At 30.1% G+C, this 25,824-nt stretch overlaps 1 gene segment (V, D, J or C); it reads right to left on the bottom strand.

Moving 5' to 3' along the window:
* Positions 1 to 5,146: 5,146 nt before the first annotated feature.
* Positions 5,147 to 25,824, bottom strand: part of trac (T cell receptor alpha constant) — a 36,599-nt gene continuing 15,921 nt past the window's right edge. The window contains 4 exon segments of the C gene segment in view: positions 5,147 to 5,657; positions 7,341 to 7,448; positions 8,129 to 8,170; positions 8,253 to 8,432. Coding sequence covers positions 7,342 to 7,448; positions 8,129 to 8,170; positions 8,253 to 8,432 — 329 coding nt within the window.

The raw sequence follows: 25,824 nt of genomic DNA, 5'->3' as shown, positions 1-25,824 counted from the left end.
ACTGTCATAGCGATTGTCAAAAAAACTGTAAGTAAGTAAGTAATGTGTATTTATATAGCGCATTTATTTATTGTGTATGGCCATACAGCCAAAGCACTTCACAAAATAATGAGGGGGGTCTCTCCACACCACCAAACTAACAAGAACAGTAAAGGAACAGTTTAACCCAAAATGAGAATTCTGTCATTATTCAACAGATTTTTGAGTTTCTTTATTTTGTTGAACACAAAAGAAGATATTTTAAGGAAAGCTCTTTAGTATTCACTAGAATAAAGGAACTCATAAACATTTGGAATCAATTGATGGCGAGTAAATAGTGAGTTAGATTTCATTTTGGGTGAACTATCCCTTTAAGTCGGGACTGAAAACATAACGTAGGCCTGAGTTAATGTGAATAGTTATTGTGCAGGAAACAAGCTAGTTTAATGTATAGCCCCATAACCAGGGGGGTTCGGGGGATTCGAAAGACCCATACACCCCTCTGACAAAGTCCAGAATTTGGCTCCTAAATGAGCCCATTTGTCCTATTTTTGACAGTATGCAATCATAAATTGCATAATAATTTAAGACAAATTTAGTTTTTTAATTATTCAAATGGACAAATTCTGACTGTGGAAATGTGCTAGCCAGTTTGTTATTTGCCTACAGGCTACAGCTGTTATTGTTTTTTAAACAAGTTAGAGCAGATTTCTACTGTAATAATGTTTTTTTTTTAATGATGGATAATAATAAGCTTATATTTTAAAAAATGTTTCATATTTCTTTATTCAAAATGCTTAATTTGAAATTTTAATCTCATAACAATTTTTAAAAAACTAATAGCTTACAGTTTAAAGGCACATTTGTAAATAAACACTAAGTGGTAAAATAGTACGGTAAGCAATTTGGCAGTGAATAACTGCAAAAAGAGCCACTTTTTGAGAAAAAAGAACCACTCGTTTCAATAGGATTGCTACAGGCCTGATGTATGATGTATAGGCTGCCTACCATGTTTAATAGTTAAATACTGTTGAGCTTTTGTTGTGTGCTGTTGCTTAAAAGTCTTTGATACTAAATGGGTATTACATTTGTTCCGCTAAACTGAAACAAGCTATTTATGTTTTATTGAACCAAAGTTTCTCTCTTATTTCAGAAAATAGCACACAGAAATTGTTTTTTTTTCTTGTTTAATCGACCTACTCAAAATTTGTAAAACAACACAGTTTGTTACAATTTCAGTCCACTTTCAGTGAAAAATTGTGTTGGCCTTGCATCATTTTTGCTTCCCAGCATGCATAGAATTCTATGAGGTGCATGAAACAATTCTGTATGTTTCATGCTTTTGAGTAAAGAGAAGTTTTTAGTGTTTCATTTTATTTTATTACTTATTTATTTTTATACAATTAACATTTGTTAGATGTAAAAATGTATTGCAGCTCATTTTATGTGGTTACCATTATGCTAACATATTTTCTAATAACATGCAGAATGTCAGTTATAACATAGTTGCAATTAAAATTAACAAATTAAAAATGTTAACTTTATTTGTAGATACAGAGTTTAAAATACACCCACATCTGTAATGGTTTATGTAATTAAATGTTACTTTTTTGAGCCATATGATTTTGTTTTATTTGTTTCTTTGATTGATTTTTTTAACAGAGTTGTCATAATTATCCAAACTCAGTTATTGATTTGCATGGTAGGCCACAAACCACCAAAATCTATAGCCATATGAAACGGCTTTTAATATGTCTGAAATGTGTTCTAACAGAAAGCCATTGAGGATGTAAAAAAATCATCAAATATAAAATGTTTAATGTAAACAACAAATAAAACTTTATATTTTCCCGCCAAAGACTAGAGAAAGAAACTTTTCAATAACAGAAAAATTAATAAAACAATTTCAATACAGAATACACAGTGTTACGTGTGGCATTCACTCCTGCCTATGATTATTACTTTCAATTGATCTTGTTCGTGTTTTTCCTTTTTCATTTTTCTATTGGTTGATTTTGTGAAGTCAGGCTTTTACAACGGATAGAAGCGGACTGCTCGCTGCCTCATATCTCCATGCTACCACAGTTTCTGACTGCATTTTTGTTGTGCTCTCCATGACTTACTTTCATTTATTTGGAATAGGGAGTCCCAACTTGCTTTAGGTTTGTTTGGTTGTTATTGATTAAGTTGTTGGGCTCCCCATCTCTTGTCGTTTTGCTGATTAAGTTATGTTAACAAATAAATTAGTTGGAGCACTTTGGCCGTTGTTTATTTATGTCATGTTGTCTTAGGATCCCGAATTTTGTTTAAGTAGGGACCATAACATACAGTGAGAACAACATATGTGCATGAATTTTATATTGGATCTACTGAGCAACATCTTGACTATGAAGAACATTAATCATCGTTTACTCATCCTGCTCTTGTTCCAAACCCATCAGAGTTTCTTTCTTCTGTTCAACACAAAGGAAGACTCCATTTACTTCCATAGTATTTGTTGTTGTTGTTCTTTGTCAATGGCTGCCTTTACCCAAAATCCTGCAGAATGGGATGTGTGGTGTTCAACATAAGGAGAAATTCATAAAAGTCTAAAACTACTTAAGTGTGAGTAAATGCTGAGTAAAATTTGATTTTAGATGAACTATTTCTTTAAAAGACAGACTTGATTAGGCTAAAATTTATTTGGAAATTCAAGGGAAGTTCTGGATGAATGTTTCATTGGTGGATTTGAGCTTTTTGGACACATGAGAGTAGAAATACAGTATATCTTGTTATAAATATGCTTTGCTGCGGCATGAAGTTGAAATCTTTACCTATTAAGAACTTCATGGATTATTTGAAGTAACAAGCCACTTTCACAAAGATTGTGATATGGTGCTGAAGCTTGATTGTCTGTAGACTTTGCATCAACCCACTGTAATGAATACATCCAAGCTTGGTTTAGAGATCATAATGTTTCTGAGTGTCCTGTTCGATGTCCAGCAGTAAATGTCATTTCAAATATAAAGTAATCATATGAAAACCAAAGTTTATCAGTCCACATGATGCTTTTCAAGAGAGATGATGCTGAAGTAAGCGCTTAGAGATACCATTTACAGTAGGACGCTAAAAAGAATAAGTGATTTTATCCAAAGACTATATTTGCACATAAACATTTAAAGACAATCTCACAATTTTTTACAGTTACTTTGTTTTTAGAAATTGTTGAAATGAACTGCATTCAAAGTATAGCTGAATTTTATGCAGATCAAGGGTGATTATTACTTCAAATGCAACTGTATATACACTAAGTGACAAAAGATTTGTCACCTATATCTAAGTTTTAGGGACAACAAATAATAACTTGACTTCTAGTTGATCATTTGGTATTAAAACAAAAGTGGTTTAAATGAAAAAAAGAAAAAAAGCCTCTAGATTATGCTTATTTTACCAAAATAAAATTTGATCATGCCTTTATTTTTTATTTATTTAATTAGGACAGAAAGGGCTGACTTTGCTTAGACAAAAGTGTAGTCACTTAACAGAAATAATGTACAGTATAGGAAATAAAGTCAAGGTTATAACTTATTAATAAAGTCATCTGGAATGGCAAAGAAAGTATTTCTCGCCGGACTCCCAGAGTTCAAGATTCTTTGGATTCATCTTCAATGCCTCTTTTACATCTTAACCCAGACCTGCTCAATAATGTTCATGTCTGCTGAAGAATTTGCCCTCTTCTGTGGTTTGCAATGTAACGGGCACCACAAATGTCTTGATATCTACAGTAAGGCTGTTGAGGTTGCTATCCACTCTGCAGATCTCTCGCACACCCCCATACTGAATGTAACCCCAAACCATGATTTTTCCATCACCAAACTTGACTGATTTCTATAAGAATCTTGGGTTTATGCAGGTTCTATCTTAGTTCTTCTGCAGTACTTGTGATGTTTGGGATGCAATTCAACAGATGATTCATCAGAAAAATCTACCTTCTCCCAATGTTCCAAATGATTAACTAAGCCAAGTTATTACTTTTGCTCTTACAACTGGGATAGATGACAAGACCTTTTGTCAGGTAGTGTAAGTTTTATATAAACTGTATTTTGCATGCTGATGTGTAGTAGCAGCTAGCATACTCCAAATGCTGCTCTTGGTTTCACATTACAACATTAGTGTTCATAATGAACTGTAAAACTACCATGTAGACCATATATATATATACTGACTAAACATTGTGTGAGAAATCAGAGAGAGAAAAAAAAATGAATACATCTATTAAAGGGCTAGTTCACACAAAAGCAAAAAATCCGCCAACATTTACTCTTCCTGGAATATTTACTTGCTCCAAAACTTGTTTCATTTTTCTGTTGAACACAAAGGAAGATTTGCCTTTGATTCCATATTATTTTTTGCCTGCATGGATGTCAAGGGCTGCTTTTTTCCCAACATTCTTCAGAATATCTTGTTTTGTGTTCAACTGAAGAAAGAAATTCATTAGTTTATAACAACTTGAGTGTGAGGAAATTTTTTGGGGGAACTGACCCTTTAATTCAACTAATCTCTATCAGGTCAGCAATTCAGGCCATTGCCTTTAATATGCAATTAAGATTTTAAAAAGTTTCAACGAGTTCTCATTCTTTAATAGTAATGTATTTACCTATAAACTCATTCAATTTAATAGTTAAGATCTAAATGGGTAATCAGCCTTCCTTTAATAGTTAGACTTTAACAGATTAGGTCTACTCATCATGCATAGCGATTGGGAAGGCAATAATCAAAAATAGTCCTAACAGAGACTATAAAGTTTATTGAAAAATAGTTAGCATGTGGACATTTTGTTAGTAATAAATTTGGATTTGGTTTGATTCATTTATTTCATACATAAAACAATTCTTTAAACAAAATACATTTTAACATAATTGAAATGGAGCGGGATGAAGCACAAGCCTATTATTTTCCCCAATGCTGTTCATCTCTAAGTAATTACCTTTAATTATACCAACACAACTGCATTTGTATTTTAAAAATAAATGACAACTAATTAATTGTAACAAGTTTGATTACCATTCAGTGCAACTGATCCTTAATGGTTAGTCAATGATCTATTAATCATACCTACACACTTTCATGCATTATGAATTTATGATACACATTTATAATGCATTTATAATACACACAACTGCACGAATTGTCATTTACACATTTTATTTGCATATTCTTTGTACAGTACACAACATCTGCCAATGTAAAAGAAGCACAAATCTACTTAATAAGATGAATATGTTGTAAATTAATTGTAAATAATAAGTTGTAGCTATATAGTCAGAAATATTCAGATGTAATACAGCGTCGAAGCAATTTAAAATGTTTACAAAAAATATATATGTAGAAAACCTTAAAATAGAAATTACACAGGAGAAATAATCTAAATTTGAAAGAAATATACTTCTACTGTACGCTAAGCTTAATGAAATATTTTTAAAAATCCTATATAAACATATGACATTCAAATGTGTATGTAATTCTCAAATCAATAATGATTTTGCATCACTGAGGGCGGTTACATAATCCCTCCATTGCTATTTAACAACATCTGTGCACATCTGATGATCTGGAATGGGATGCAGCTTTTTCTGTTGTCGTCAGTAAAAGTTCAGTCTCATGAATCTAACTGATGACACGTGGTGTTTTTCTGAGACCTGTAAGGTAAATAATAGACAAATTGTAATTCTTCCAACAAAACAGGTAATCTGTACAGTTAGCCAATTCAACAATGGGTCTCATTCACTAAAGACTGCATACAAGTAGCGTACTTACTGGATATTCTCGCAGAAACACAAGATCTTCCAGCATAGCCATGTGAGCCATTCACAACCAGTCGAAAATGATTCAAAATGTTTTTGAGGTACCAGAACAAATCCTCTTTTAACCATAATAGGCTACTATTGAGATTTATTAACCGGACATAGTGAAATATTAGCAACAAAAATCTTTTTTGTGACTGACTTTATGAGGAAAAGTTTATATTATTTATACGAATGACTTTTCCAACTCAACATTTAAAGCAGGAGAGTATTTAGATTAATCACACGATGAGATTAACAAATGTTGGCATTTGACAGTTTACTGGTGTTTACGCCATTATTGAATGGCATTTGTATTGTTAGTGCTTAATATACCCTGACTTTCATCACCTTCACTTATATACGATACATCCCAAATGGGATATTTTGCATTACAATAGGCACTTCAGAATGTAAACAATCATGGCTGCCATTTCGAAGTGCTCAAAATTAGCCATTTTCAAGGGTTTATATAGTAATAAGACACTTTGGGGTTTAATGAGCAGGGAAGTTTGGTGTCACACGCTTCATTTCAATTGGAAGGTCTCATCCCTACGCCCTAATCCCCTTAGAAGCAATCACTTTTGGAGGGCAAACCCATAGAAGGGATTAGGGCATATAGGGAATGAGCACTTACAAATAAAATGAAGCGTGTGACACCAAACTTCTCTTCAAAATGGAAGGCAGTGACAGATTATGTTGGTTATTACAGTGTTTTCTGCATGCCAGGCTATTGTTTGTTTTGGTTGTCAAGTACACACACACACACTGACTGTTCAGCCTACAGACTGAACAGAAAATATGCATGTGCTTGACATCTTTATTTTCAGAAAATTACATTTTTTTGCAGTTTACACAGAGACCATAACAGCATCATTTTCTAAAACCTGCACTTTCTTTCAAAACAACAAAATCATTTTTACGTTATTTTTTAAAACCTAAATATGGACAAACCCAACTATTGGGTTAACTTTTAAATTATTTTTTTATATTTTTTTTACCCACGAATATGGGTTTGTTCATATTGACCATTGGACTAACAAGCCCCAAAAATGCCACTGTCATGTAAATGAATGGCCAAAATGTTTCATCGAAAATGTGGCTCAGAAACATACAAACCAAATCATTTTTTACAATGTGTAATTACAATAAATTACATTTTTTAAATGGTTGGGTATGGTTTTTAGAGTGTCTGTCCCAAAACACTGTTATTATGCAATGAAACAACCAAAATGATTTCAACATTTCCACTTTCTAGTTGAAGTTGGTTTAATCTAAACACCCCTGTAAATCTGACCCCTAGACTGACTTGTGATTGACTATGTTTTTAAAAACTGACATCTCGTCCACCATTTTTACGAACGAACTGCTAAATGACTCTAAGAACAATAATAAATATAGAGAGCATTTCATCTGCAGTGAGTTTTATTACACCTGTGGTTTCATGTGTTTCTATATATGCCTATAAAGTGTGTTCACACCAATAAACATGCAGTTAGTGAATGAGACCCAGTGTTACAAGATAACAAGTTGACTCACGTTAGCTCATCCACGCTTTGAAAGTCACCAGCACATTGAAAACGACTGTCTTCAGAAAGAGAATCCTCAGCCAGAAGATGCCCAGTGACAAGAAGTTGACTTTTTCATCTGGAGAATTAAGAAAAACAAATATTAGTACATCTCAACAGTTTACAGAGTTTTCTGAACAATCCAGCCCTTTCTAATTTGTTTACAGGTGCACCCATTGGGCTATTTTAAAGATTGCTAATTGCTTCCTTTTAACGGTTTACATCTATCTAATGTAAAAAACAAAACAAAAAAACGTTATGATTTTGAAACGTTTCACTGCTCTGATTGGTCAGACATCCAGTGTTTTGATTGGTAAATCCCTTGAAATGTGTCAGAAACCGAACACTCATTATCATATATGCAATTATTAACAAATTATTTCACAAGTGCTTCTTTTGGGAAATATTAACTCAATTTATTGTGAATTTTGAAACTTTGAGATTTTTTCCCATCCATAAACTGCATTATATGAAAGCTAATATCCAAATAAGCATAATCAATGCACTTTTATTATTTCCGAATTGCTACAGTATGAGGCGTTACAAATTGAAATCTATGGGAGCGTAAATAACTGTTTAACAGGAAATATTTTCTCCAGAAGGAAAAATATTATAGGAAATACTGTGAAAATTTTCTTGATCCATAAATATCACTTGAGAAATATTGAATTAAAAAGAATAACTATTGCTTATTATTAAAAGAATAAATATTGCTTATATTTCCCTTTTAACTGTATATAAAAGTGAAAAAAATCTCACCTCTTTCTAAATCTGTACCTCCGCTGGATGATGAACAAATGCCTGAAAGTAGAGAAAAGCTGATTAATCTAATGTGACCATTAATTGATTGATGAAGATGGAAAAGCTTTGTGATCATTCTTACCTGTCTCCTCGCAGTCATATGAGCTGAATTTGAAGCTGCTGTAGTAACTTTGGCCTGAATATCGGACAGCCGACGTTTTATGAAAAGGTGAACCGGAAATGTTGAACTCGTTGTGCTTTGTGAAGTCAGTTGCCAGGCATGAGTTTCCCACTTTGTAAATATTCGGCTTCACTTCAGTTTCTGTAAAACACAAGAAGAAAATCCCAAATACGTCAGTCTCTTAAACAATAAATGTAGGTTTAATAAAGACAAACAAATTGCCGGATATTGAAAAGTGCTGGAAAATGCCAGCTTAGTTGGATTTGAAAGTATGCTGGATGGCAAATGTTGTCCAAATGATGTTTAACAGAGGCTTTTGAAACTTTACAATAAAAAAATATATATTTTATTAAATATTAAAACTTGTTAGTCTTAATAATGGGCTCACATGACAACAAACTCAATGGATATTTAAAATATTAATAAAACGACAAATTCTTACCCTATACAGTCAAAGTATCAACTGATTTTTCAAGACCCACAGGCTCATACTTCATCTCAAAAACTCATTTACACTTTCACTATATTTGCATGTTTATTCTGACCAGAAATAATCATCAATTTATAATATTATAATAGTTACATAACTATTTTCTCTCTCTTGTTTTACCTATAGAGACTAAATGTGCATTTGCTTTGTGTTAGTTAAATTTATAGCATAATGTTTGGAAGTCTAACATTAATCAACTTTAACATGGAAATGTTTAGTTTGTTGTTTTTAATAGTTCGTTATGTCAAGAATTTGTTATAATTTGCGTAATAACAGAGTAGTTTGGTCTTTGAATCAAATTAACTTGATTATATGCATCGTATACATATTAGCTGCATGTTAAGTGTAAACTTCCGTGTTTTCAACAACTAAAACATTGGTGAAATAATGTTTTAATCATTATTCACAGTAACAGATATATTAATAGAACAATTAAACACCCTATTCTTAACAGTACTTACACAAATATAGAAAATATTAGACGATCATACTACAGTGTATGAATTTTAAATGATTAAACATTTTTTTGCCGTAAAAATGAGTTCAACCACCTTTTGTCATGCGCAACGCAAAATGCTAACATTGATCAATTTTACCTCGAATTATGTAGCATTTCTAAATTGTTTCTGTAATGGATGAGTTTGGCTTTTATATAATTGCAATCTTCTGCCATATCTGGATTGAGTCAGAACAGCTACATGTCAAGTTGCTTTATAAATCAAAAATAATAATAGGTACTGTATACTATGGCTTTTATCCATTTAATACTACTTACTTGAGTGCACAAATAGTTGTGTCCCTTTTCCAAATATGATTTTGTCAGCAGTGTTCGTCACACAATGATAAATGCACATATAATAATCCTCTACGTGGCCAAAATTTTACAAGCTCAATGTTACGAACTACTTATAAAACTCTATAATAGCTACTTATAAAACTCAAATGATACCAAAATGTTGACATTCAGCCTCGTTTGTACCTAGCAAATGAATCAACTCCAAATTTGTCGTTATATTGATTTTACATTGCCAAACAGAAATGCATAGAATATAATCTTTTATATAATTTCTATCTCCGGAAATAAAAAATGAGCCATTATTGAAATAAGAGATACAAAAATAAAAGCAATTACTATGATGTTGTTAATCCATGCTGAACATTTGCATAGTTTTTTTAATTTAGCTATTTTTTCTTTATGTAAATGAATGCATTGATGAACAACCTTACGTTCATCAGATTATTTTTAAATGCTGGCTTTATACATTTTTAATTTTACAAACTTTTTTGTGTACCATTTTAATCTATATTGACCCCAATCAAGACAGTTCGACAACAATAAAATAGTTATTCTCTTACTTGATTGCACTGTTAATTTTGTTCCTCTTCCAAAAACAATTTTAACGCTAGTAGTCACACAGATTGATATACGAGTACAAAAACCGTTTGGATGGTACCTACAGTATACATGCTAAAAAGATCAGACGTAGCAGTAATTATATATAAATATGTAATATAATATCACTTTGAGTGAAGTGTGATGAAAGTGGACACTGCTGTAGTCTTTATTAAATAACTTTAATGCCACAATTCATACAGTATAAAATGTCCCTATTTATGACTCTAATATTCAAATATAAAATGATAAGCTAATCTTATTTAAATGGTTCTACTCACTTGGTTGTACATACACTTGTGTCCCAGTCGCAAATATAATTTTGCCGATATTGTCATTCACACAGTGGTTAGTCGAGGGATAATAACTTCAACATTTTCCGTGTCACAACAATGATTATTTACTGCTATCAAATGTATTTATGGTGAATTAAAACAAAGTGATATAGACACACATTTCTAAAATTTACTTGTATGCAACCCATTTGACAGCAAGAAATATTTAACAACCTAAAAATGGTCAAATTTAGTGTGATCACTTAATATTTTATATATTTTATAAGTACTTGCCAGAATAATGTTTCATTTTTACAAAAATATGTCTTTTACAGTGAATGATAATGAAACTTTAATTCACAAATGTTTTAGTTGTTAAGAACACAAAAGTAGACATTTGTATTTCATATTTATTTGGTGAGTTATAAAATGTGAATTTGTGATTATGAAAGTGTGAAATTTACTTGATTTACTAAATATAGTTTTTTTTTAATTACTCCATGTTTCTTAGACACATTTTGACCTTTATATTTTTCACTTGACTTTTTTATTTTGTTTGTTTATAAGTGCAAAATCACTGAGCTGAATCGTTTATTTAATTCGATGCTGCAATTTTGATAAATCGATTGTTTTTTAAACCGAATTTGTTTATTAACAAATTATTATTATTATTATTGACACAGACACATGAAATACGTTCAAAATTCTTTCAAAAACGAATAAACTTACTAATTTGTACCACAACTTTTGTCCCCGTGCCAAAGAAAAGCTTAAATCCATCATTCACACAGTCTTCAGCCTAATACGAAAAACTAGCAAAACCTGACAACCTCATGAACAATTCTGTCATGATTCTCTAAAATAAAAATAATTTTGTAACATGTGGCCTTACAAATATTGATAAATAATGTATGTCTCAGTGAAGCCTTTATGTAACTATTTTTAACTATTTACTAAAATTCAAAAGTTCTGTTCTAATCTAAAGTTACAGCATTATCTTTGATTAAAATGAACGAATCTCTTACTTGATTGTACTGTTAATTTTGTTCCTCTTCCAAAGACAATTTTGATATTATTATTCCCACAGGCTGATCTATCAGCACAAAAACCAGTCGCATGGTATCTACTGTATATACACTTGACAGATTACATAAAGCATGTAATTATGATCTTTCAATATGATTTCGACAGTTATCTTCGTAATAAAAATTTTCACTCGCTGTTCCTGTAAAGCACTTTGAATTACCATTGTGTATGGAATGTGCTATATAAATAAACTTGCTTTGTCTTTCCTCAGAAATGACTTTTCAACAGCAATTATTGCATTTCTTTGGTCAAATAAATGTCTTGTGTCGTTTAGCTATAAACATCTAATGTTTAAACCTTTTAATAATGAAATACTTTTTATTTAGGCAGCACTGTCTATGGTGGACATTCCTGCAGTATATTTTTAAATCTGATGTTTGCATGAATTATTTCCAAACATAAATGAGATTTTACTTACTCGTTTGTACAAACAACCGAGTTCCCTTCGCAAATATCATTTTGCCGTAGTTGTCATTCACACAGTGACTGTCTGTGTTATAAATACTACACTAATCGACAAGTCAAATCATCAGTGTTCATTTTGATGCAAGACATTCAGCATAACAGTTACAATTGTAATAACAGGTAGAACAAATGTATGGATTTAAAATCAGATAAACGTGTGAAAAAAATAGCATTACCGCTATAGTGAAATATCAGCTTAAATACACAAAATCATAACTTACTGGATAACACAACAAGCTGCGACCCCTGTCCAAATATTAGTTTGTTTGTGTTTTGATTCACACAGTTATACACTTCAGCACAGAAACACATTCAAGACACTATTTTCTATGACGAGTTTTGACGTTACAGCAAATTTGATTGACAATTAGATTAAATCACACTTGTATTGTATATGTATATATCATCATTTAAATGGTTGTACTCACTTGTTTGTACATATAGTCGGGTGCCATTCGTAAATATTATTTTACCAGTATTGCCATTCACACAGTGGTTAGTGGTGGAATAAAAACTTTAACATCCTCCATCATGTTAGACTCAATAGCTATAATGATTTTCTTCACCAAATTAAATCTATCTTCAATTAAAAATAATAATAACTGTTTTAGCGACAAGTAGGAAGTGCAACTTTTTGTAAATGTACATTCTTATAATGTATTTCTGATAAATTTTTGTCTTTATAATGTCTGCAAATTTTTAAAATGGCCATCTTTCAAAATGCTTGACCAATGCGTACATATTGAATATTCTCAACTATTACTGATGTATACAGAAGAACTTACTGGAATGTAGTTTTTTCAACTTTCATGCAGTGGTTTTGTCTGACATTTTTATTCCTGTGCATTTAAGACCTTTATACTTGACATTTTCTTATTTGTCTGTTTTGTTTTATGAAAAATACAACATTTGAAATGTTTAATAGTTTAAATGATGACCAGTTGTGTAATTGTTTTCACTGTAACAAAAGTAATTCTTTACTTGCATTGAAATCATAGTTGAAATGGTGAACAAAATGTGTGCACCACAAAATACGTTCAATTAAAACATTAAGCAAAAACTTACTGATTTGTACTAGAAGTTTTGTCCCAGCACCAAAGAAAAGTCTACGTCCGTCATTCACACAGTCTTCAGCCGCATACCAAAAACTAGCAACTATTAATGCTGCCACGATCCTCTAATATAAGACTGTAGTGTGTTTAGTTTATTTTAAATATCTGCTTTTTAATGTTTTTAAAACAAAACAATAGATGTTGTTCCTAAAGTTAACAAGCAATGAGTGTCAAGTATTTATCTAAAAATAAAACTTTATATTACTAGAAAAATATGAGGGATTTTTTCCTAGTTCAACACGTGAGTATAATGAAGCTTTTACTTACTTGTTTGTACAAACAACTGAGTTCCGTTCGCAAATATCACTTTGTAATTGTTGTCATTCACACAGTGACTGTCTGTGTTATAAATACTTCAACAAACGACATGCCAAAACTGCGGTGATCATTTTGGTGCGAGACACTACAGTTAAAATACGGTAATACTGTAAAAATATTTGTTTCAATTCTTCATATTGTAATGATCTACATACTAGAAAACTTCTATAGAAAAAAGACAATTACATTATTAAACTATCATATGATTACCTGCCCAGTTAGTAGATTAATTGAAACATTTTGCAGAATATCACTTTAACGTATAATAAACAAAATCATAACTTACTGGATAACACAATGAGCTGCGTCCCCTCTCCAAATATCAGTTTGAATGCATTTTGAGTCACACAACTATAAACCTCATTACAGAAAAACACTCAGAGTTTTGGCTGAAGTTTTCAAATTTGACATGACACTGAATCCTGTTGATATTTGGATTATTAATACGCTAATATTTGTAGATTAATTGTTTTTATCTTTGAAAAGGTCTGTTTGCTAGCACATTAAATGTAAATATTCATGACTCTAAAAACAGATATCATGTCCCATGAAAAAATATATGTGTTATTATATTTATTATATAAATAGGTGTACTCACTTGGTTGAACATACAGTCGTGTCCCACTCGCAAATATTAATTTACCAAAATTGTTATTCACACAGTGGTTTGTAGAGGGATAATAACTTCCTTCATCATGCATAACAACCCTAATGTTTTACTGCTTTAAATGAAATTTATAATCAAGTTAATCAAATAAAGCGCAAATTTGATATAAATATAGATCTAAAAACCAAGTGATGAAAAGATAAAAAACAATGTACTGCAATTATTAATTATTCAGTTTTTTCCCCAAATATGATTTTGTTATTCATTAGATAATTCATACTGTGGTTTCCTGTCTACTCAATGTCTTTATATTGGTCTTATTTTTAGGTAGTTTATATAATAAATTAATTGCATTATATATATTTTCCTTGTCAATCACAGTCATGGCTGTCTGATGAACTAAAGGTTTTAAATAGCAAAAAGAACAAAAAAAAGTCTTTAAAAGATTAAAATTAAACTTACTGATTTGTACCACAAGTTTTGTCCCTGTTCCAAAGAAAAGTTGAAGTCCAGCATTCACACAGTCTTTAACTATATGCCAAAAACTAACATCCAGATGACCAAATAAACTGCTAATTATTGTGTAATAATCCTCCTTAAATTATATCTGACGTGAAAACTGTGAAGTATACTCCAAAAAATTACCGTAAAATTTATGGTAAAGAAACAGCAGCTGTGGTTGCCAGAATTTTACTATTAAAAATTTGAGAGGAACGTAAGAAGAAATGTAAACATTTTACGGTAAATTACTGTATTGCATTCATTTATAGTCATGCAGCAATGTTTGAAGTACTAACATTTACACAATGTATTATTGCAATAAGCATTATCTTGCAATGTTAGATGCAACAATATTGTACATAACTGATAACAAAATAACGAAAAAGAACCACACTAATGCTAACCAAAAATTGAAAAATTTAAGTGTTCTGCAGGGAATTTTGAGAAAGGAAATTTACGGTTATTTACTGTACTTTATATACCGAGAAAACATACTGTTAAGCAGGTTACGGATTTTTACTGTGAGCATTTTTGCAGTTGTTTCCATTGAAATTATGCACATTTTTAAAGTGTCAATTAACTTTATTACATGTTCAGGAGTTGAAATGGAACTTTGAAGTTTTTAATGGTAGGGTTTCTAAAACAAAATAAATCATTTAGTTATCATTCCTAAATAAATAAATGAAAGTCACTTACTGGAAAGCACGGTTAGTTTAGTGCCTTTTCCAAATATAAATTTGAATCCACTTTGAGTCACACTGCTGTTGATCGCATACTCATAACTGATGTGAAATGTGTATTAATGCAGTGTTCAATTCATTAGTCTGGCTAAAGAGTTTTAGAATCACTTAATAATTAATTAACATATTATACATTATTAGAAAATTATCAGCTCTTTGTAAATGGTTAATGGTTTTCTGAACAATAAATATCTATGGTTCGTTGTTGATAGCCATTATCATTTAAGATGTTTGCAAGAGTTAAAAACGACAAAAGTTATTACTATTTAATTCGTTCTGTTTTTTTTTTTTTTACTTTTTACACAGTCTAAACTGATCAAATTTGAAAATGAAAGAGTTTTTGAACTCCAAAGACATGCTCAGCGGTTCAATTGTACAATCAAATCAAATTTTATAGTAATGACAATTTTCAGGCATACTTTTGCAGAAAAAAATTATATGATAAAAACATCCATGAAACATCTGAAAATCTATCATCACTTAAATATTATCCCTTGACACTTTTTAAAGCAGCAGTTTAATTAAAACGAGAAAAAAATAAAATAAAATGATTGAGTGAGAATTAAGATTTTAAAGGTAAAACTTACTTGCTTGAACTGTAAGTTTGGTCCCTTGGCCAAAGAAAATCTTGAACTGACTATTCACACACTTATTTCTTGTATACCAAAAACCAACAACATCCTGCTTTACGTGTGCACATTTTTCAGTCTGATTAAAATAACTTAAACTAAACTAAAATAAAGTTAAAACTGTCTCACTAATAACTCTTGAAAAATTTAAGTCATAAATTTGAAATGTTCTGCTATTTTAACAATAAAAATAAACATAATAATATAATATATAAACCCTGCTTAGCAGTTTTCGTTTTTATGCACTTATAGAAACTGTGTATTGATTTATGAAAAACTGATTTATGATTCAATAAAACTACTAAACTATTAAAAACTTTGAACTTACAAAATCTTTAAAACTATTTATTTTTCTAGCTACATACCAAAAGTATGGTTTTGTTTGATGTGTTTATACTGTTTGGATATTATTCTGTGCGATTGATTACAGCTTCTAAATCTATACTCTTCTATTTAAATGAATTATTTAAATAATGAAATTAACTCTGTGTTTCTGTGTGGTCATGGAAAGAATCAATAAACTCACTTGAAACAACTGTTAGTTTGGTGCCTGAGCCAAATATGAGCTTGGTTCCTCCAGGATTCACACATCAGTAAAGCACAGTACATTTATTCTAGAACAACTCTAGCCAATGTTTATGACAGATTTATGACAAGTTACGTTGTCAAGTTGTCAGGACAAAGACATCTCAAACATAGCTTAAAGCCTTTAAAACTGACATAACTATAATTAACAGTTAACAAGAACTGTTATAAACATTTATAAAATCTCAATTATAACCTTTATGTAATGATTATAAAAGTTTTATGAGAGACTTATGAACACCCCATCAAGCAAAGTGTTAATAAAACTTAAAAAAATTCTCTTTCAATATCATGTTTGTTATAGTTGCTGCTGACGTGTATTGATTAGTTAGTTTAGTGCATAATCAAAATGAAACCATTAGTACTGTTAGCATAATCAGAAACACCTCGGAAGTCCTATTATTATTTCTTTAAAATTAGCATTATATAACTAGCTTATAAAAAGCATAAAATGACATGTTGGTGTGAATAAATAATATTGTGACTTACTTGACTGTACAGTGAGTTTTGTTCCTTTGCCAAATAGCAGTTTAATTCGATCATTCACACAGTCATTCATTACGTACTAAAAAGTGTGACAAAGGAAAAATCATCTTTACCTCCACACTCGAAGTTCAAATTCACAACGATATTCATGGGAATCTGTTTCGGTTACATTACTAAAAAGTACTTTTGAGGACTAACGGCTATCAATATATATGAATATACTGTATAGCATAACAATTAGCAAGTGCAATCTATAATAGATACTTGACATATTGACCTAAACGCTTGCATTATTGCATAACAAAACCAATATAGTTTGAAATCACTACCTTTATTCCAAGATTATTTTAATCAGTTTCTCAATTTAATTTCGACAATGCCAGTTTTTCAAGTTCTACTGAGAAATGTTAAGTGTGAAATATTCAGTTTTAAAGGGAAATATCGTATATTTCAAACTTTTTCAAGAAAACAAGCTAAATCTACACTTACTTGAAAGCACAGTGAGTTGAGTGCCTTTTCCAAAAATAATTCTGTTAACCCCTTGAGTCACACAGTGGTTTACTGGACCACATAAACATGTTCCCTTTACACTCTTCTCACACTTAGAGCCATTATTCATTTATTTATTTGTTTGTTTGTTTAGAATCCTACATTTGCAATTACATTTCGGCATCACAATACACACTTATCTTAATGATTTTCGCCCCTAATGACTCCACAAGTTACTTTAAAGTTATGTGAAGGGTCCTATTTTTCCACGTTTTCTGTATATTTTCAGTTTCATTTTTAGTAAAACACATTTTTGGGATTATATGAGTTTATATGATAGAAGTTTGATTTGAAAAAATAAACGCCGAGATTAAAATAAGACTTACTAATTTGTACGAGAAGTTTTGTCCCAGTGCCAAAGAAAAGTTTAAGTCCATCATTCACACAGTCTGTAGCCACATACTAAAAACTAGCAACATCTGACAACTGTAGTGTGCAAGATTGTAGTGTAAACATTTTTGAATGAATGTATTTCAAAGTGAAAGAGTTTAGAGAAAACAAAAAATTCCTTCAAAAAATGTTTTTATTAACGTTACAGCTACTGTATTTCAAAAGGTGATTTGAAGCTATTTTGTATTGCTACTAGTCAATAGTCAAGTGTTTTGATCATGTTTAATTACATTATTATGTTTGATTACATAAAATTACATTCTAGTTTTAAGATATTTCGAAATTAGGTTTGAAGCCATTGTTGTTTAATTTTACTACTAGTGTTTTGGCTGGTGTGATGAAATCATCAGAATATTTAAATATATTTTTAATGTTCGCACTCTTGTGTCCTATGGTTTAGCAAATAACAATAAACTTACGTGAATCAACTGTTAGTTTAGTGCCTTGTCCAAATATGATTTTCTTGTATCCAGCATTCACACATTAGTACAGCATGGTACATTTACCCGCAACATTTTTAACCAAAACACTTGTGTGATGTTTGCGATATTTCAAAATGCATTTTTGGACAAAAAGTAATAGAGAAATTTAAAGCCATAAACCTGCAGACACCACATTGCGAATAATCTCACTAACAGTTTGATGTTTCCAAAACGCAAAAAACTAAATGAAGCAACTGTAAAATATGTAAAAATCGGAACTTACTTGACTGTATTATGACTTTGGTCCCTTTACCAAAGTAAATCTTATACGCATCATTCACACAGCGATTGGTCACATACCAAAAACTAGCATCATTCTGCTAACAACTGTACCTTACAAACATTACATGTTACACTTTAAACCCTATTATAGGTGTATAATACTTAACACAACTCTCGCTGAGCTTTTTTTAGCAATAAAAGTTTGAACAATTTTGAATGTATGTATTTTCAAATAATATTTTTTTATGCAAATATACATTCGATTTTGTGTTTGTGTGTGTGCAAGGGAGATTAAGTGTTGCATTTGTTTGTCATATTTACTAGGAAAGAGAAATGCATCAAGTATCAACACTTTTATTATTTTAAAGTTATGCGTTTATCTTCTCATGAAAATCAGGAAATTTCTTACTTGAGGAAACAAAGAGACTGGTGCCGCTTCCAAATATGATCTTGTAGTTATTATTCACACAGCAGTACAGTACACTACATTAACCTCTTGTTACTTTATCATTGGCCAGTAACTTGCAGGTCATTACTTGGAAAACTTTGTTTTCTATTTGACTTTGATTAGTTTTGAGAAATGTAGATAAGTGAATTTAGTGGGTGACTAAGGAATAATGCAAGTATTTATAAAAAGCAACTACTTTAGATTGATTGAACTGATTGATTCAGTTAAATTTTAAATAAGTGCAAAATCTGTGTTTTTTCATATCACTCAGTTAATCGTTTTAGGAAATCAAACTTCTAAAATAAATAACATGTATTAATGTTGCCTTTGTTAGAAATGCTTTACTTACTTGTTCGCACAATCAGTCTGGTTCCTTTGCCAAAAGTAATCTTATTGACATTCACACACCCTTTGAGCATGTGCCAAAAACTACCGCATTCCAGCTATTTCATAAACCATTTAGAATGAAAGTTTAGAATAAAAGTAATTACATTCAATGAAGATATTATTGATACAAATATAATAACAATGTTATAATTACCATATTGCATGTCAAAAACAGACTTTCTATATTTTTTGCATTAAACTGTCCTATCAATTTTTTTCTAAGCAGTAACAATAACGATTATCATACAATTAAATGATCATATTCAACCTGTATACATTTCAACAATCTTTCAAACCACTAGGTCTTACCAATTTGTCAGCAAGACATATTTAATCAAGTATTTTTGTCTTTGTATATAAATATATCAAAGCAGAATTTCATTATTATGTTGTAATTTTTTTCACAAAACACAATTTGAAACATGAGACACTTGCATTTAATGTGCTTTCACCTTTTAAAGTAAACATTTATAAAAGATATGCGGCTTATAACTAGTAATAATTTTATACTCACTTGTTTCAACAGTTAATTTAGTTCCTTCCCCAAACATTAATTTCCATTGTGAGGATGTCACACTATGAACTTTGTCTGTGCAAAAACATGACCTACACAATCCCACGGTTCGCATTCAATTAGAATGTACATCATAATAATAATGCTTAATAAATAGTGTCTGTTATTTTATTAAAAAGATGCCTAAGATTTAAGTGAAACTTTTAATTAAATACATAATGGAAATATTCATTTCAGTGCAAAATGTTCAGTGATATTGACAATATAAGCTTACTTGTTTCTGTTATTAATCTTGTTCCACTCCCAAATATAATCTTGTTGGCAGCATTCACACAAATACTGACTTCATCACAAAAACCTCAATCAATAACTGTGACTTACCTTCATTTAAAAATATACAAACACCATATAACTTGTTGCATTGCATTATGTTGTGTTTTTTTATACATGTATAATTATATACAGATATAGTATCTTTTAATTTGCTACTAATTAAATCCAATGTATTAAATTCAGTTCGCAACTGACAGTCTAAGCTCTACCTTATTACACAATGAATAATTACATGATAGTGTATTGCGAGAATTGGCATCTGAAGACAAGTTTATGTATTTTAAAATGACAACTTTTAAATATCCTACATTTTAAAGCATAAATCAAATTATATCTTAAGTAACTTACTGCTTTTTATGATAAGCTCCGTTCCTCTTGCAAAAAAAATTTGGTTTGTCGTAGTCACACATGGATAGAGTTGGTTACAAAAACGTACTGACGTAATATTTCTCATAAAACTTAATGAAATTAGAATGATGAGGTAACTTGCTTGGCCTATAATCATTAGAAGCAATAACAATTTTAGAGCCAGCATGCATCAAGATTGTATTTTAAATGTAAACTCATAATGGTGTCAAACTATTCCGTTTAAGCTACAATGTGAAATGTATCACACTAATCGAAATCAATTATTTATATCTTCACTTATTTTTTGCATTAATCAAGTTTTTATAATCAGATTTGAATGAGTTTATATTCATTTAGCAAAGTAAACTTACGGGTATGTACAGTGAGTGTTGTCCCCGTCCCAAAGATTAGCTTTTGGTTGTTAGTCACACATATGCTGAATCCATTACAAAAACAGCTATACCTTTGTTATGAGTGTTGTGCAGTGAATTTGACAAAACAAATTTTTTGCCAGAAGTGAACAGAAGTGTTTGTTTGAATTTTGTTTTTACAATAATATTTGACATTTAATGGTAAACAATTATCTTTTTTTGTTTGCTTACAACTATATGTTTAAGTTAATTCAAAATAATGGTGAAAAGAGTGGAAAAACTCACTTGAGTTAATGGTTAATTTTGTCCCAGATGCAAAAATCAGTTTGTCATATCCTTGATTCCCACAGTATATTTATTCATAACAGTAACTTGTGTGCTTTTCATTTAATAGTAACAAGTAAGAAATAGTTATGGTGCATGAATATTTCATATGTTTTGTGAATGACTATTTTTTACATGTGCAAATACACTTTCTAATAGCGTCATTTTCCAAAAACAGTCCAGAATATAGTTTATATGTAATTCACTGCAAGATTTACAGTATATTTGTCAAATCTAAACCTGTTTCAACTCTATCTACTATGAAACATAATTAGCAAATATAATTTAAGATTTAAGCTTCGCAACTGTTGATCTTTTGGTATTGTGTTTCATGATAAGCTACATTCATGCTTTTGTAAATAATAACTAAATAACTAAATAATAAATGATAATAAAATTGTCAACAATTCATGTCAAAAGTAGTTGAAGTGTTAAGTAATAAAGTATCCAAATGCTTAGCACGAGAAAATATTTTAAAACTAATAACTTACGTGTGTGTACAGTGAGTGTTGTCCCCTTCCCAAAGACTATCTTTAGGTTGTTAGTCACACATTTGCTGAATCCATAACAAAAACAGCTAGCCTTGTTATATAGGAGTGTTGTGTGTTGAATTTAATAATACACATAAAATATATTTACTATAAGTGATAACAGGGGTTGTTTGGATTTTGCTTTTGCGGTAATAATCGACTAATAAATACGTTTTTAGGTATATATTTTTTTGGATTACAACTAAATATTTAGATTAATGCAAAATAATGGTGAAAAAAATAGAAAAACTCGCTTGAGTTAATGGTTCATTTTGTCCCAGAACCAAAAATCTGTTTGTTACTGTATATCATTGATTCACACAAAATATGTATTCACAACTATAACTTGTGCACTCTTCTTTTATTAGTTACCGTACATGTAAGAAATAGTTAGCGCATGAATATTTAGTATGTTTTGTGAATGTCTACTTTTTACGTGCAAATACACTTTCTAATAGCGTCATTTTCCAAAAACAGTCAAGAACACAGTTTGTGTGTAATTCACTGCAAGATTTACAGTATATTTGTCAGATCAAAACAGATGTCAGATGTTTTAACTCCATGTACCATGAAACATAATAAGCAAATATAAATTTAAGAATTAAGCTTCGCAACTGTTGATCTTTTCTTTTAAATGTGGTATTTAGTATTAATAAGTTACATTCATGCTTTCGTAAACAATAACAGTAAAATTGCAAACAGTTTATGTCAAAAGTAGTTTAAGTATTTAAGTATCCAAATGTTTATCACGAGATAATATTTTAAAACTAATAACTTACGTGTGTGTACTGTGAGTGATGTGCCCGTCCCAAAGACTATCTTTCGGTTGTTAGTCACACATTTGCTGAATCCATAACGAAAACATCTAGCCTTATTTGGAGTATTTTGAGCTTCAGTAAGTGTCTAATTATAAATTTTATTTACGTAAGCACTTTACCAATTTTTTCAACCAAGCACATCGAGGGTTTCATTGGTTTTTAATAATATTTAACAAAGTTTTCTGTTAAACATTATTGTTTTCTTTAACATTATATTCAGAAGTTAACGCCATAAAAATGGTTACTTAAAGTAACTTTTAAAGTTTTAAAGTACTTAAAGTAATTTGTTAAAAACTTACTTGAAGTGACTGTTAATATTGTCCCAGAACCAAACATCAGCTTGTTAAATCCTTGATTCACACAGTATATTCACTCACTACAGTAACTTGTGTCTGTTTTCGCTATGTTTCAGAGCATAAACATGTGGTGTTTTTAATGGCAGCTTTATGTTTTGTATACTTTGTGTATCAATATATTTACTAAGACTGTCCATCTTCTATAAACTGTTAAGAATACAGTTTGTGAATAAAGTCTATTTGATATTGGTCAAATGAAAAACTTGGTTTACCTCCATCTACATAATGACCGGAATATTTGCACAATGTAAATAACTGATTCTTTGTAGTATTTGGTATTAATGATCAGCTGCATTTATGTTTTGTAACGAAAAACATTAAAACTGTCCATAACACCAACTATTGTATTAAATTCGTACAGTAAAATTAAAGTTCACAAATGCTCAAAATCAGCAGTGAATTGTATTTTCAAGCTACTGATAATGAAATTTTCATTGATAAACTTACGTGTTTGTACAGTGAGTGTTGTCCCTGTTGCAAAGATTATCTTTTGACCAAATGTCACACATATGCTGAATCCATAACAAAAACATCTAGCCTTGTTCAAAGTGTTACGAGCTTTAAAACTGAGCTGGTGTTGTGAAATGTCATTTAATTGGCAGTGTAAACATGAACGACAATTATGCTTTTTGTAAAAAAAAAAACAACAACAACATCATTTTGTCAATAGCTGTGGTTATTTGTGTTAAACTATAAAATAGATGTTTCCAAATGTTTGGAACTTAGCACCCAATTGTATATTAAAACTATAATTATTATAATGGTGTCCAAAAAAGAAAAATCAATAAAGTTCAATTACAAATCCAATTATAAAACTCACTCATTTGTACGACAAGTTTGGTCCCTTTTCCAAAGACCATCTTATATCCAGTATTCACAGTCATTAACCATTAACTCAAAACCCTTAAATTGCTACACTATTGCAAACATTCATGTCCATTTAAAACAAGCAAGCTTTTGTTTAGTGTCATATTTAGATATGTGAAATGGTTTTAACAAGTTATAAACAGTTTAAATTATTTAAATATGATTTTTTCTTAATAGACAGAAAGCTGCAATGTGATGAAATGATGTAACACAAAACATTATTATGTTTAATGTCAGTTTTGAAGTTCAGTATTTCTACATGTATGGGTTTATATTAATGTAGAAGTGTAAACTTACGTGTTTGTACAGTGAGTGTTGTCCCCGTCCCAAAGATTATCTTTTGAGCATTAGTCACACATAAGCTGACTCCATAACATAAACATCTAGCCCTGTTTTAAACGTTGTCAGACATTATTAATATATTTCCTTAATATTATTTTATCAAATAATAATGCAACTTTAACAGTGCTTGTCAGATGTAAAGACAATGGTTGTTTGGTTATTGTTTTCCAATAATATTTGACTTTTCAATGTTTTATTTTAAACCGTGAATGCTTCTATTATTGATCTTTGTATTAAAGTTAACATAAACAAATGCTGAAAAAAATGAAAAACTCACTTGAATTAATAGTTAATATTGTCCCAGAAGAAAATGTCAGTTTGCCAAATCCTTGATTCACACAGTATATTTAGTCATTACAGTAAAGAGTGTGTGTGTTTTGGTAAGTTATGGTGTATTTGTTATTTGTTATTTGTTTACTTATTGTCATTTTCCTTAAGCATAATACAATTTTGTGCATAAATATAATAACAACCATCACACTTGCATCCACCCAAGTTATTAAATTTCATATTTGTCATACCGAAAACACTTATCTGCATCTATTGCAAAAAAACTATTCTCAACATAATTATTGAATACCATTATAACACCTTTGATCATTTGGAAATGTAACAACTTGCAATATTAACAAAATGAATGATGCATTTTTTCCATTTACCAACCTTTGTCCGATCAAACGTTTTACATTTGTAAACAATTGTTTGCAACTATATTTTATTTTAGTGCTACATTTTTATGTAAAAGAATGACTTAAAGAAATAAGATAAACTCACTTGAATTAACAGTTAATTTTGTCCCAGAAGCAAATATCAGCTTGTATCCTCCTTGATTCACACAGTATATTTACTCACTACAGTAACTTGTATGTGTTTGGTAAGTTATAGTGTAAAGACATTTGTTGTTACTTAATGTCATTTTCATTAAGCTTAATTCATTTTTGTGCATTAATATAATAACCAACAACTATCTTACTTGCATCCATCATTAAAAGCACAGATAAATTATTCAGTTATTTAGCTTTTGATACTTTGAAAACAATACAATGCATATTTGTTCATAATTTTATTGCCTGTATTAAGTTAAAATAAATAACCTACAAGTTTTTTTTTTACAAAATGTCAATATATTTTTTTGCTGTAATTTACTATAATACTACCAATATAATATATATAATAAACCAATAACAATTAATTCTTAGAAATATCTGAACTTACGTGGTTCTATGATGAGTTTTGTCCCTTTAATAAAGAAAATCCTATTGGCGTTATTCACACAGCCATACAGTGTGAACCAAAAACTGGTGTCAAATTTCAAAGAGGCCAATATTCATTTTATAGCATATTATATAATATATGATAGAGAATTAATACATTTTTACTAAATCTAATTGAGTTTAATTTTCTAGTTAATTTTCATTTTCTAGTTAATTTTAGTAGATCAAATAATTAATAAAATATATAGTATTTTCTGTTTAGTTTTTGTATTTTATGTGCAGTTTATGATGCTATATTATTTTTGTAGTTTAAAACGAAACTTACTTGTTTGAATGATAAGTTTGGTTCCA

Source organism: Danio rerio, chromosome 2 (assembly GCF_052040795.2).
Source record: "Danio rerio strain M-AB ecotype USA chromosome 2, GRCz13ab, whole genome shotgun sequence".
NCBI lineage: Eukaryota > Metazoa > Chordata > Actinopteri > Cypriniformes > Danionidae > Danio > Danio rerio.
The sequence above is the reverse complement of the archived record's forward strand: the minus strand, read 5'-3'. Positions and strand labels throughout refer to the sequence as shown.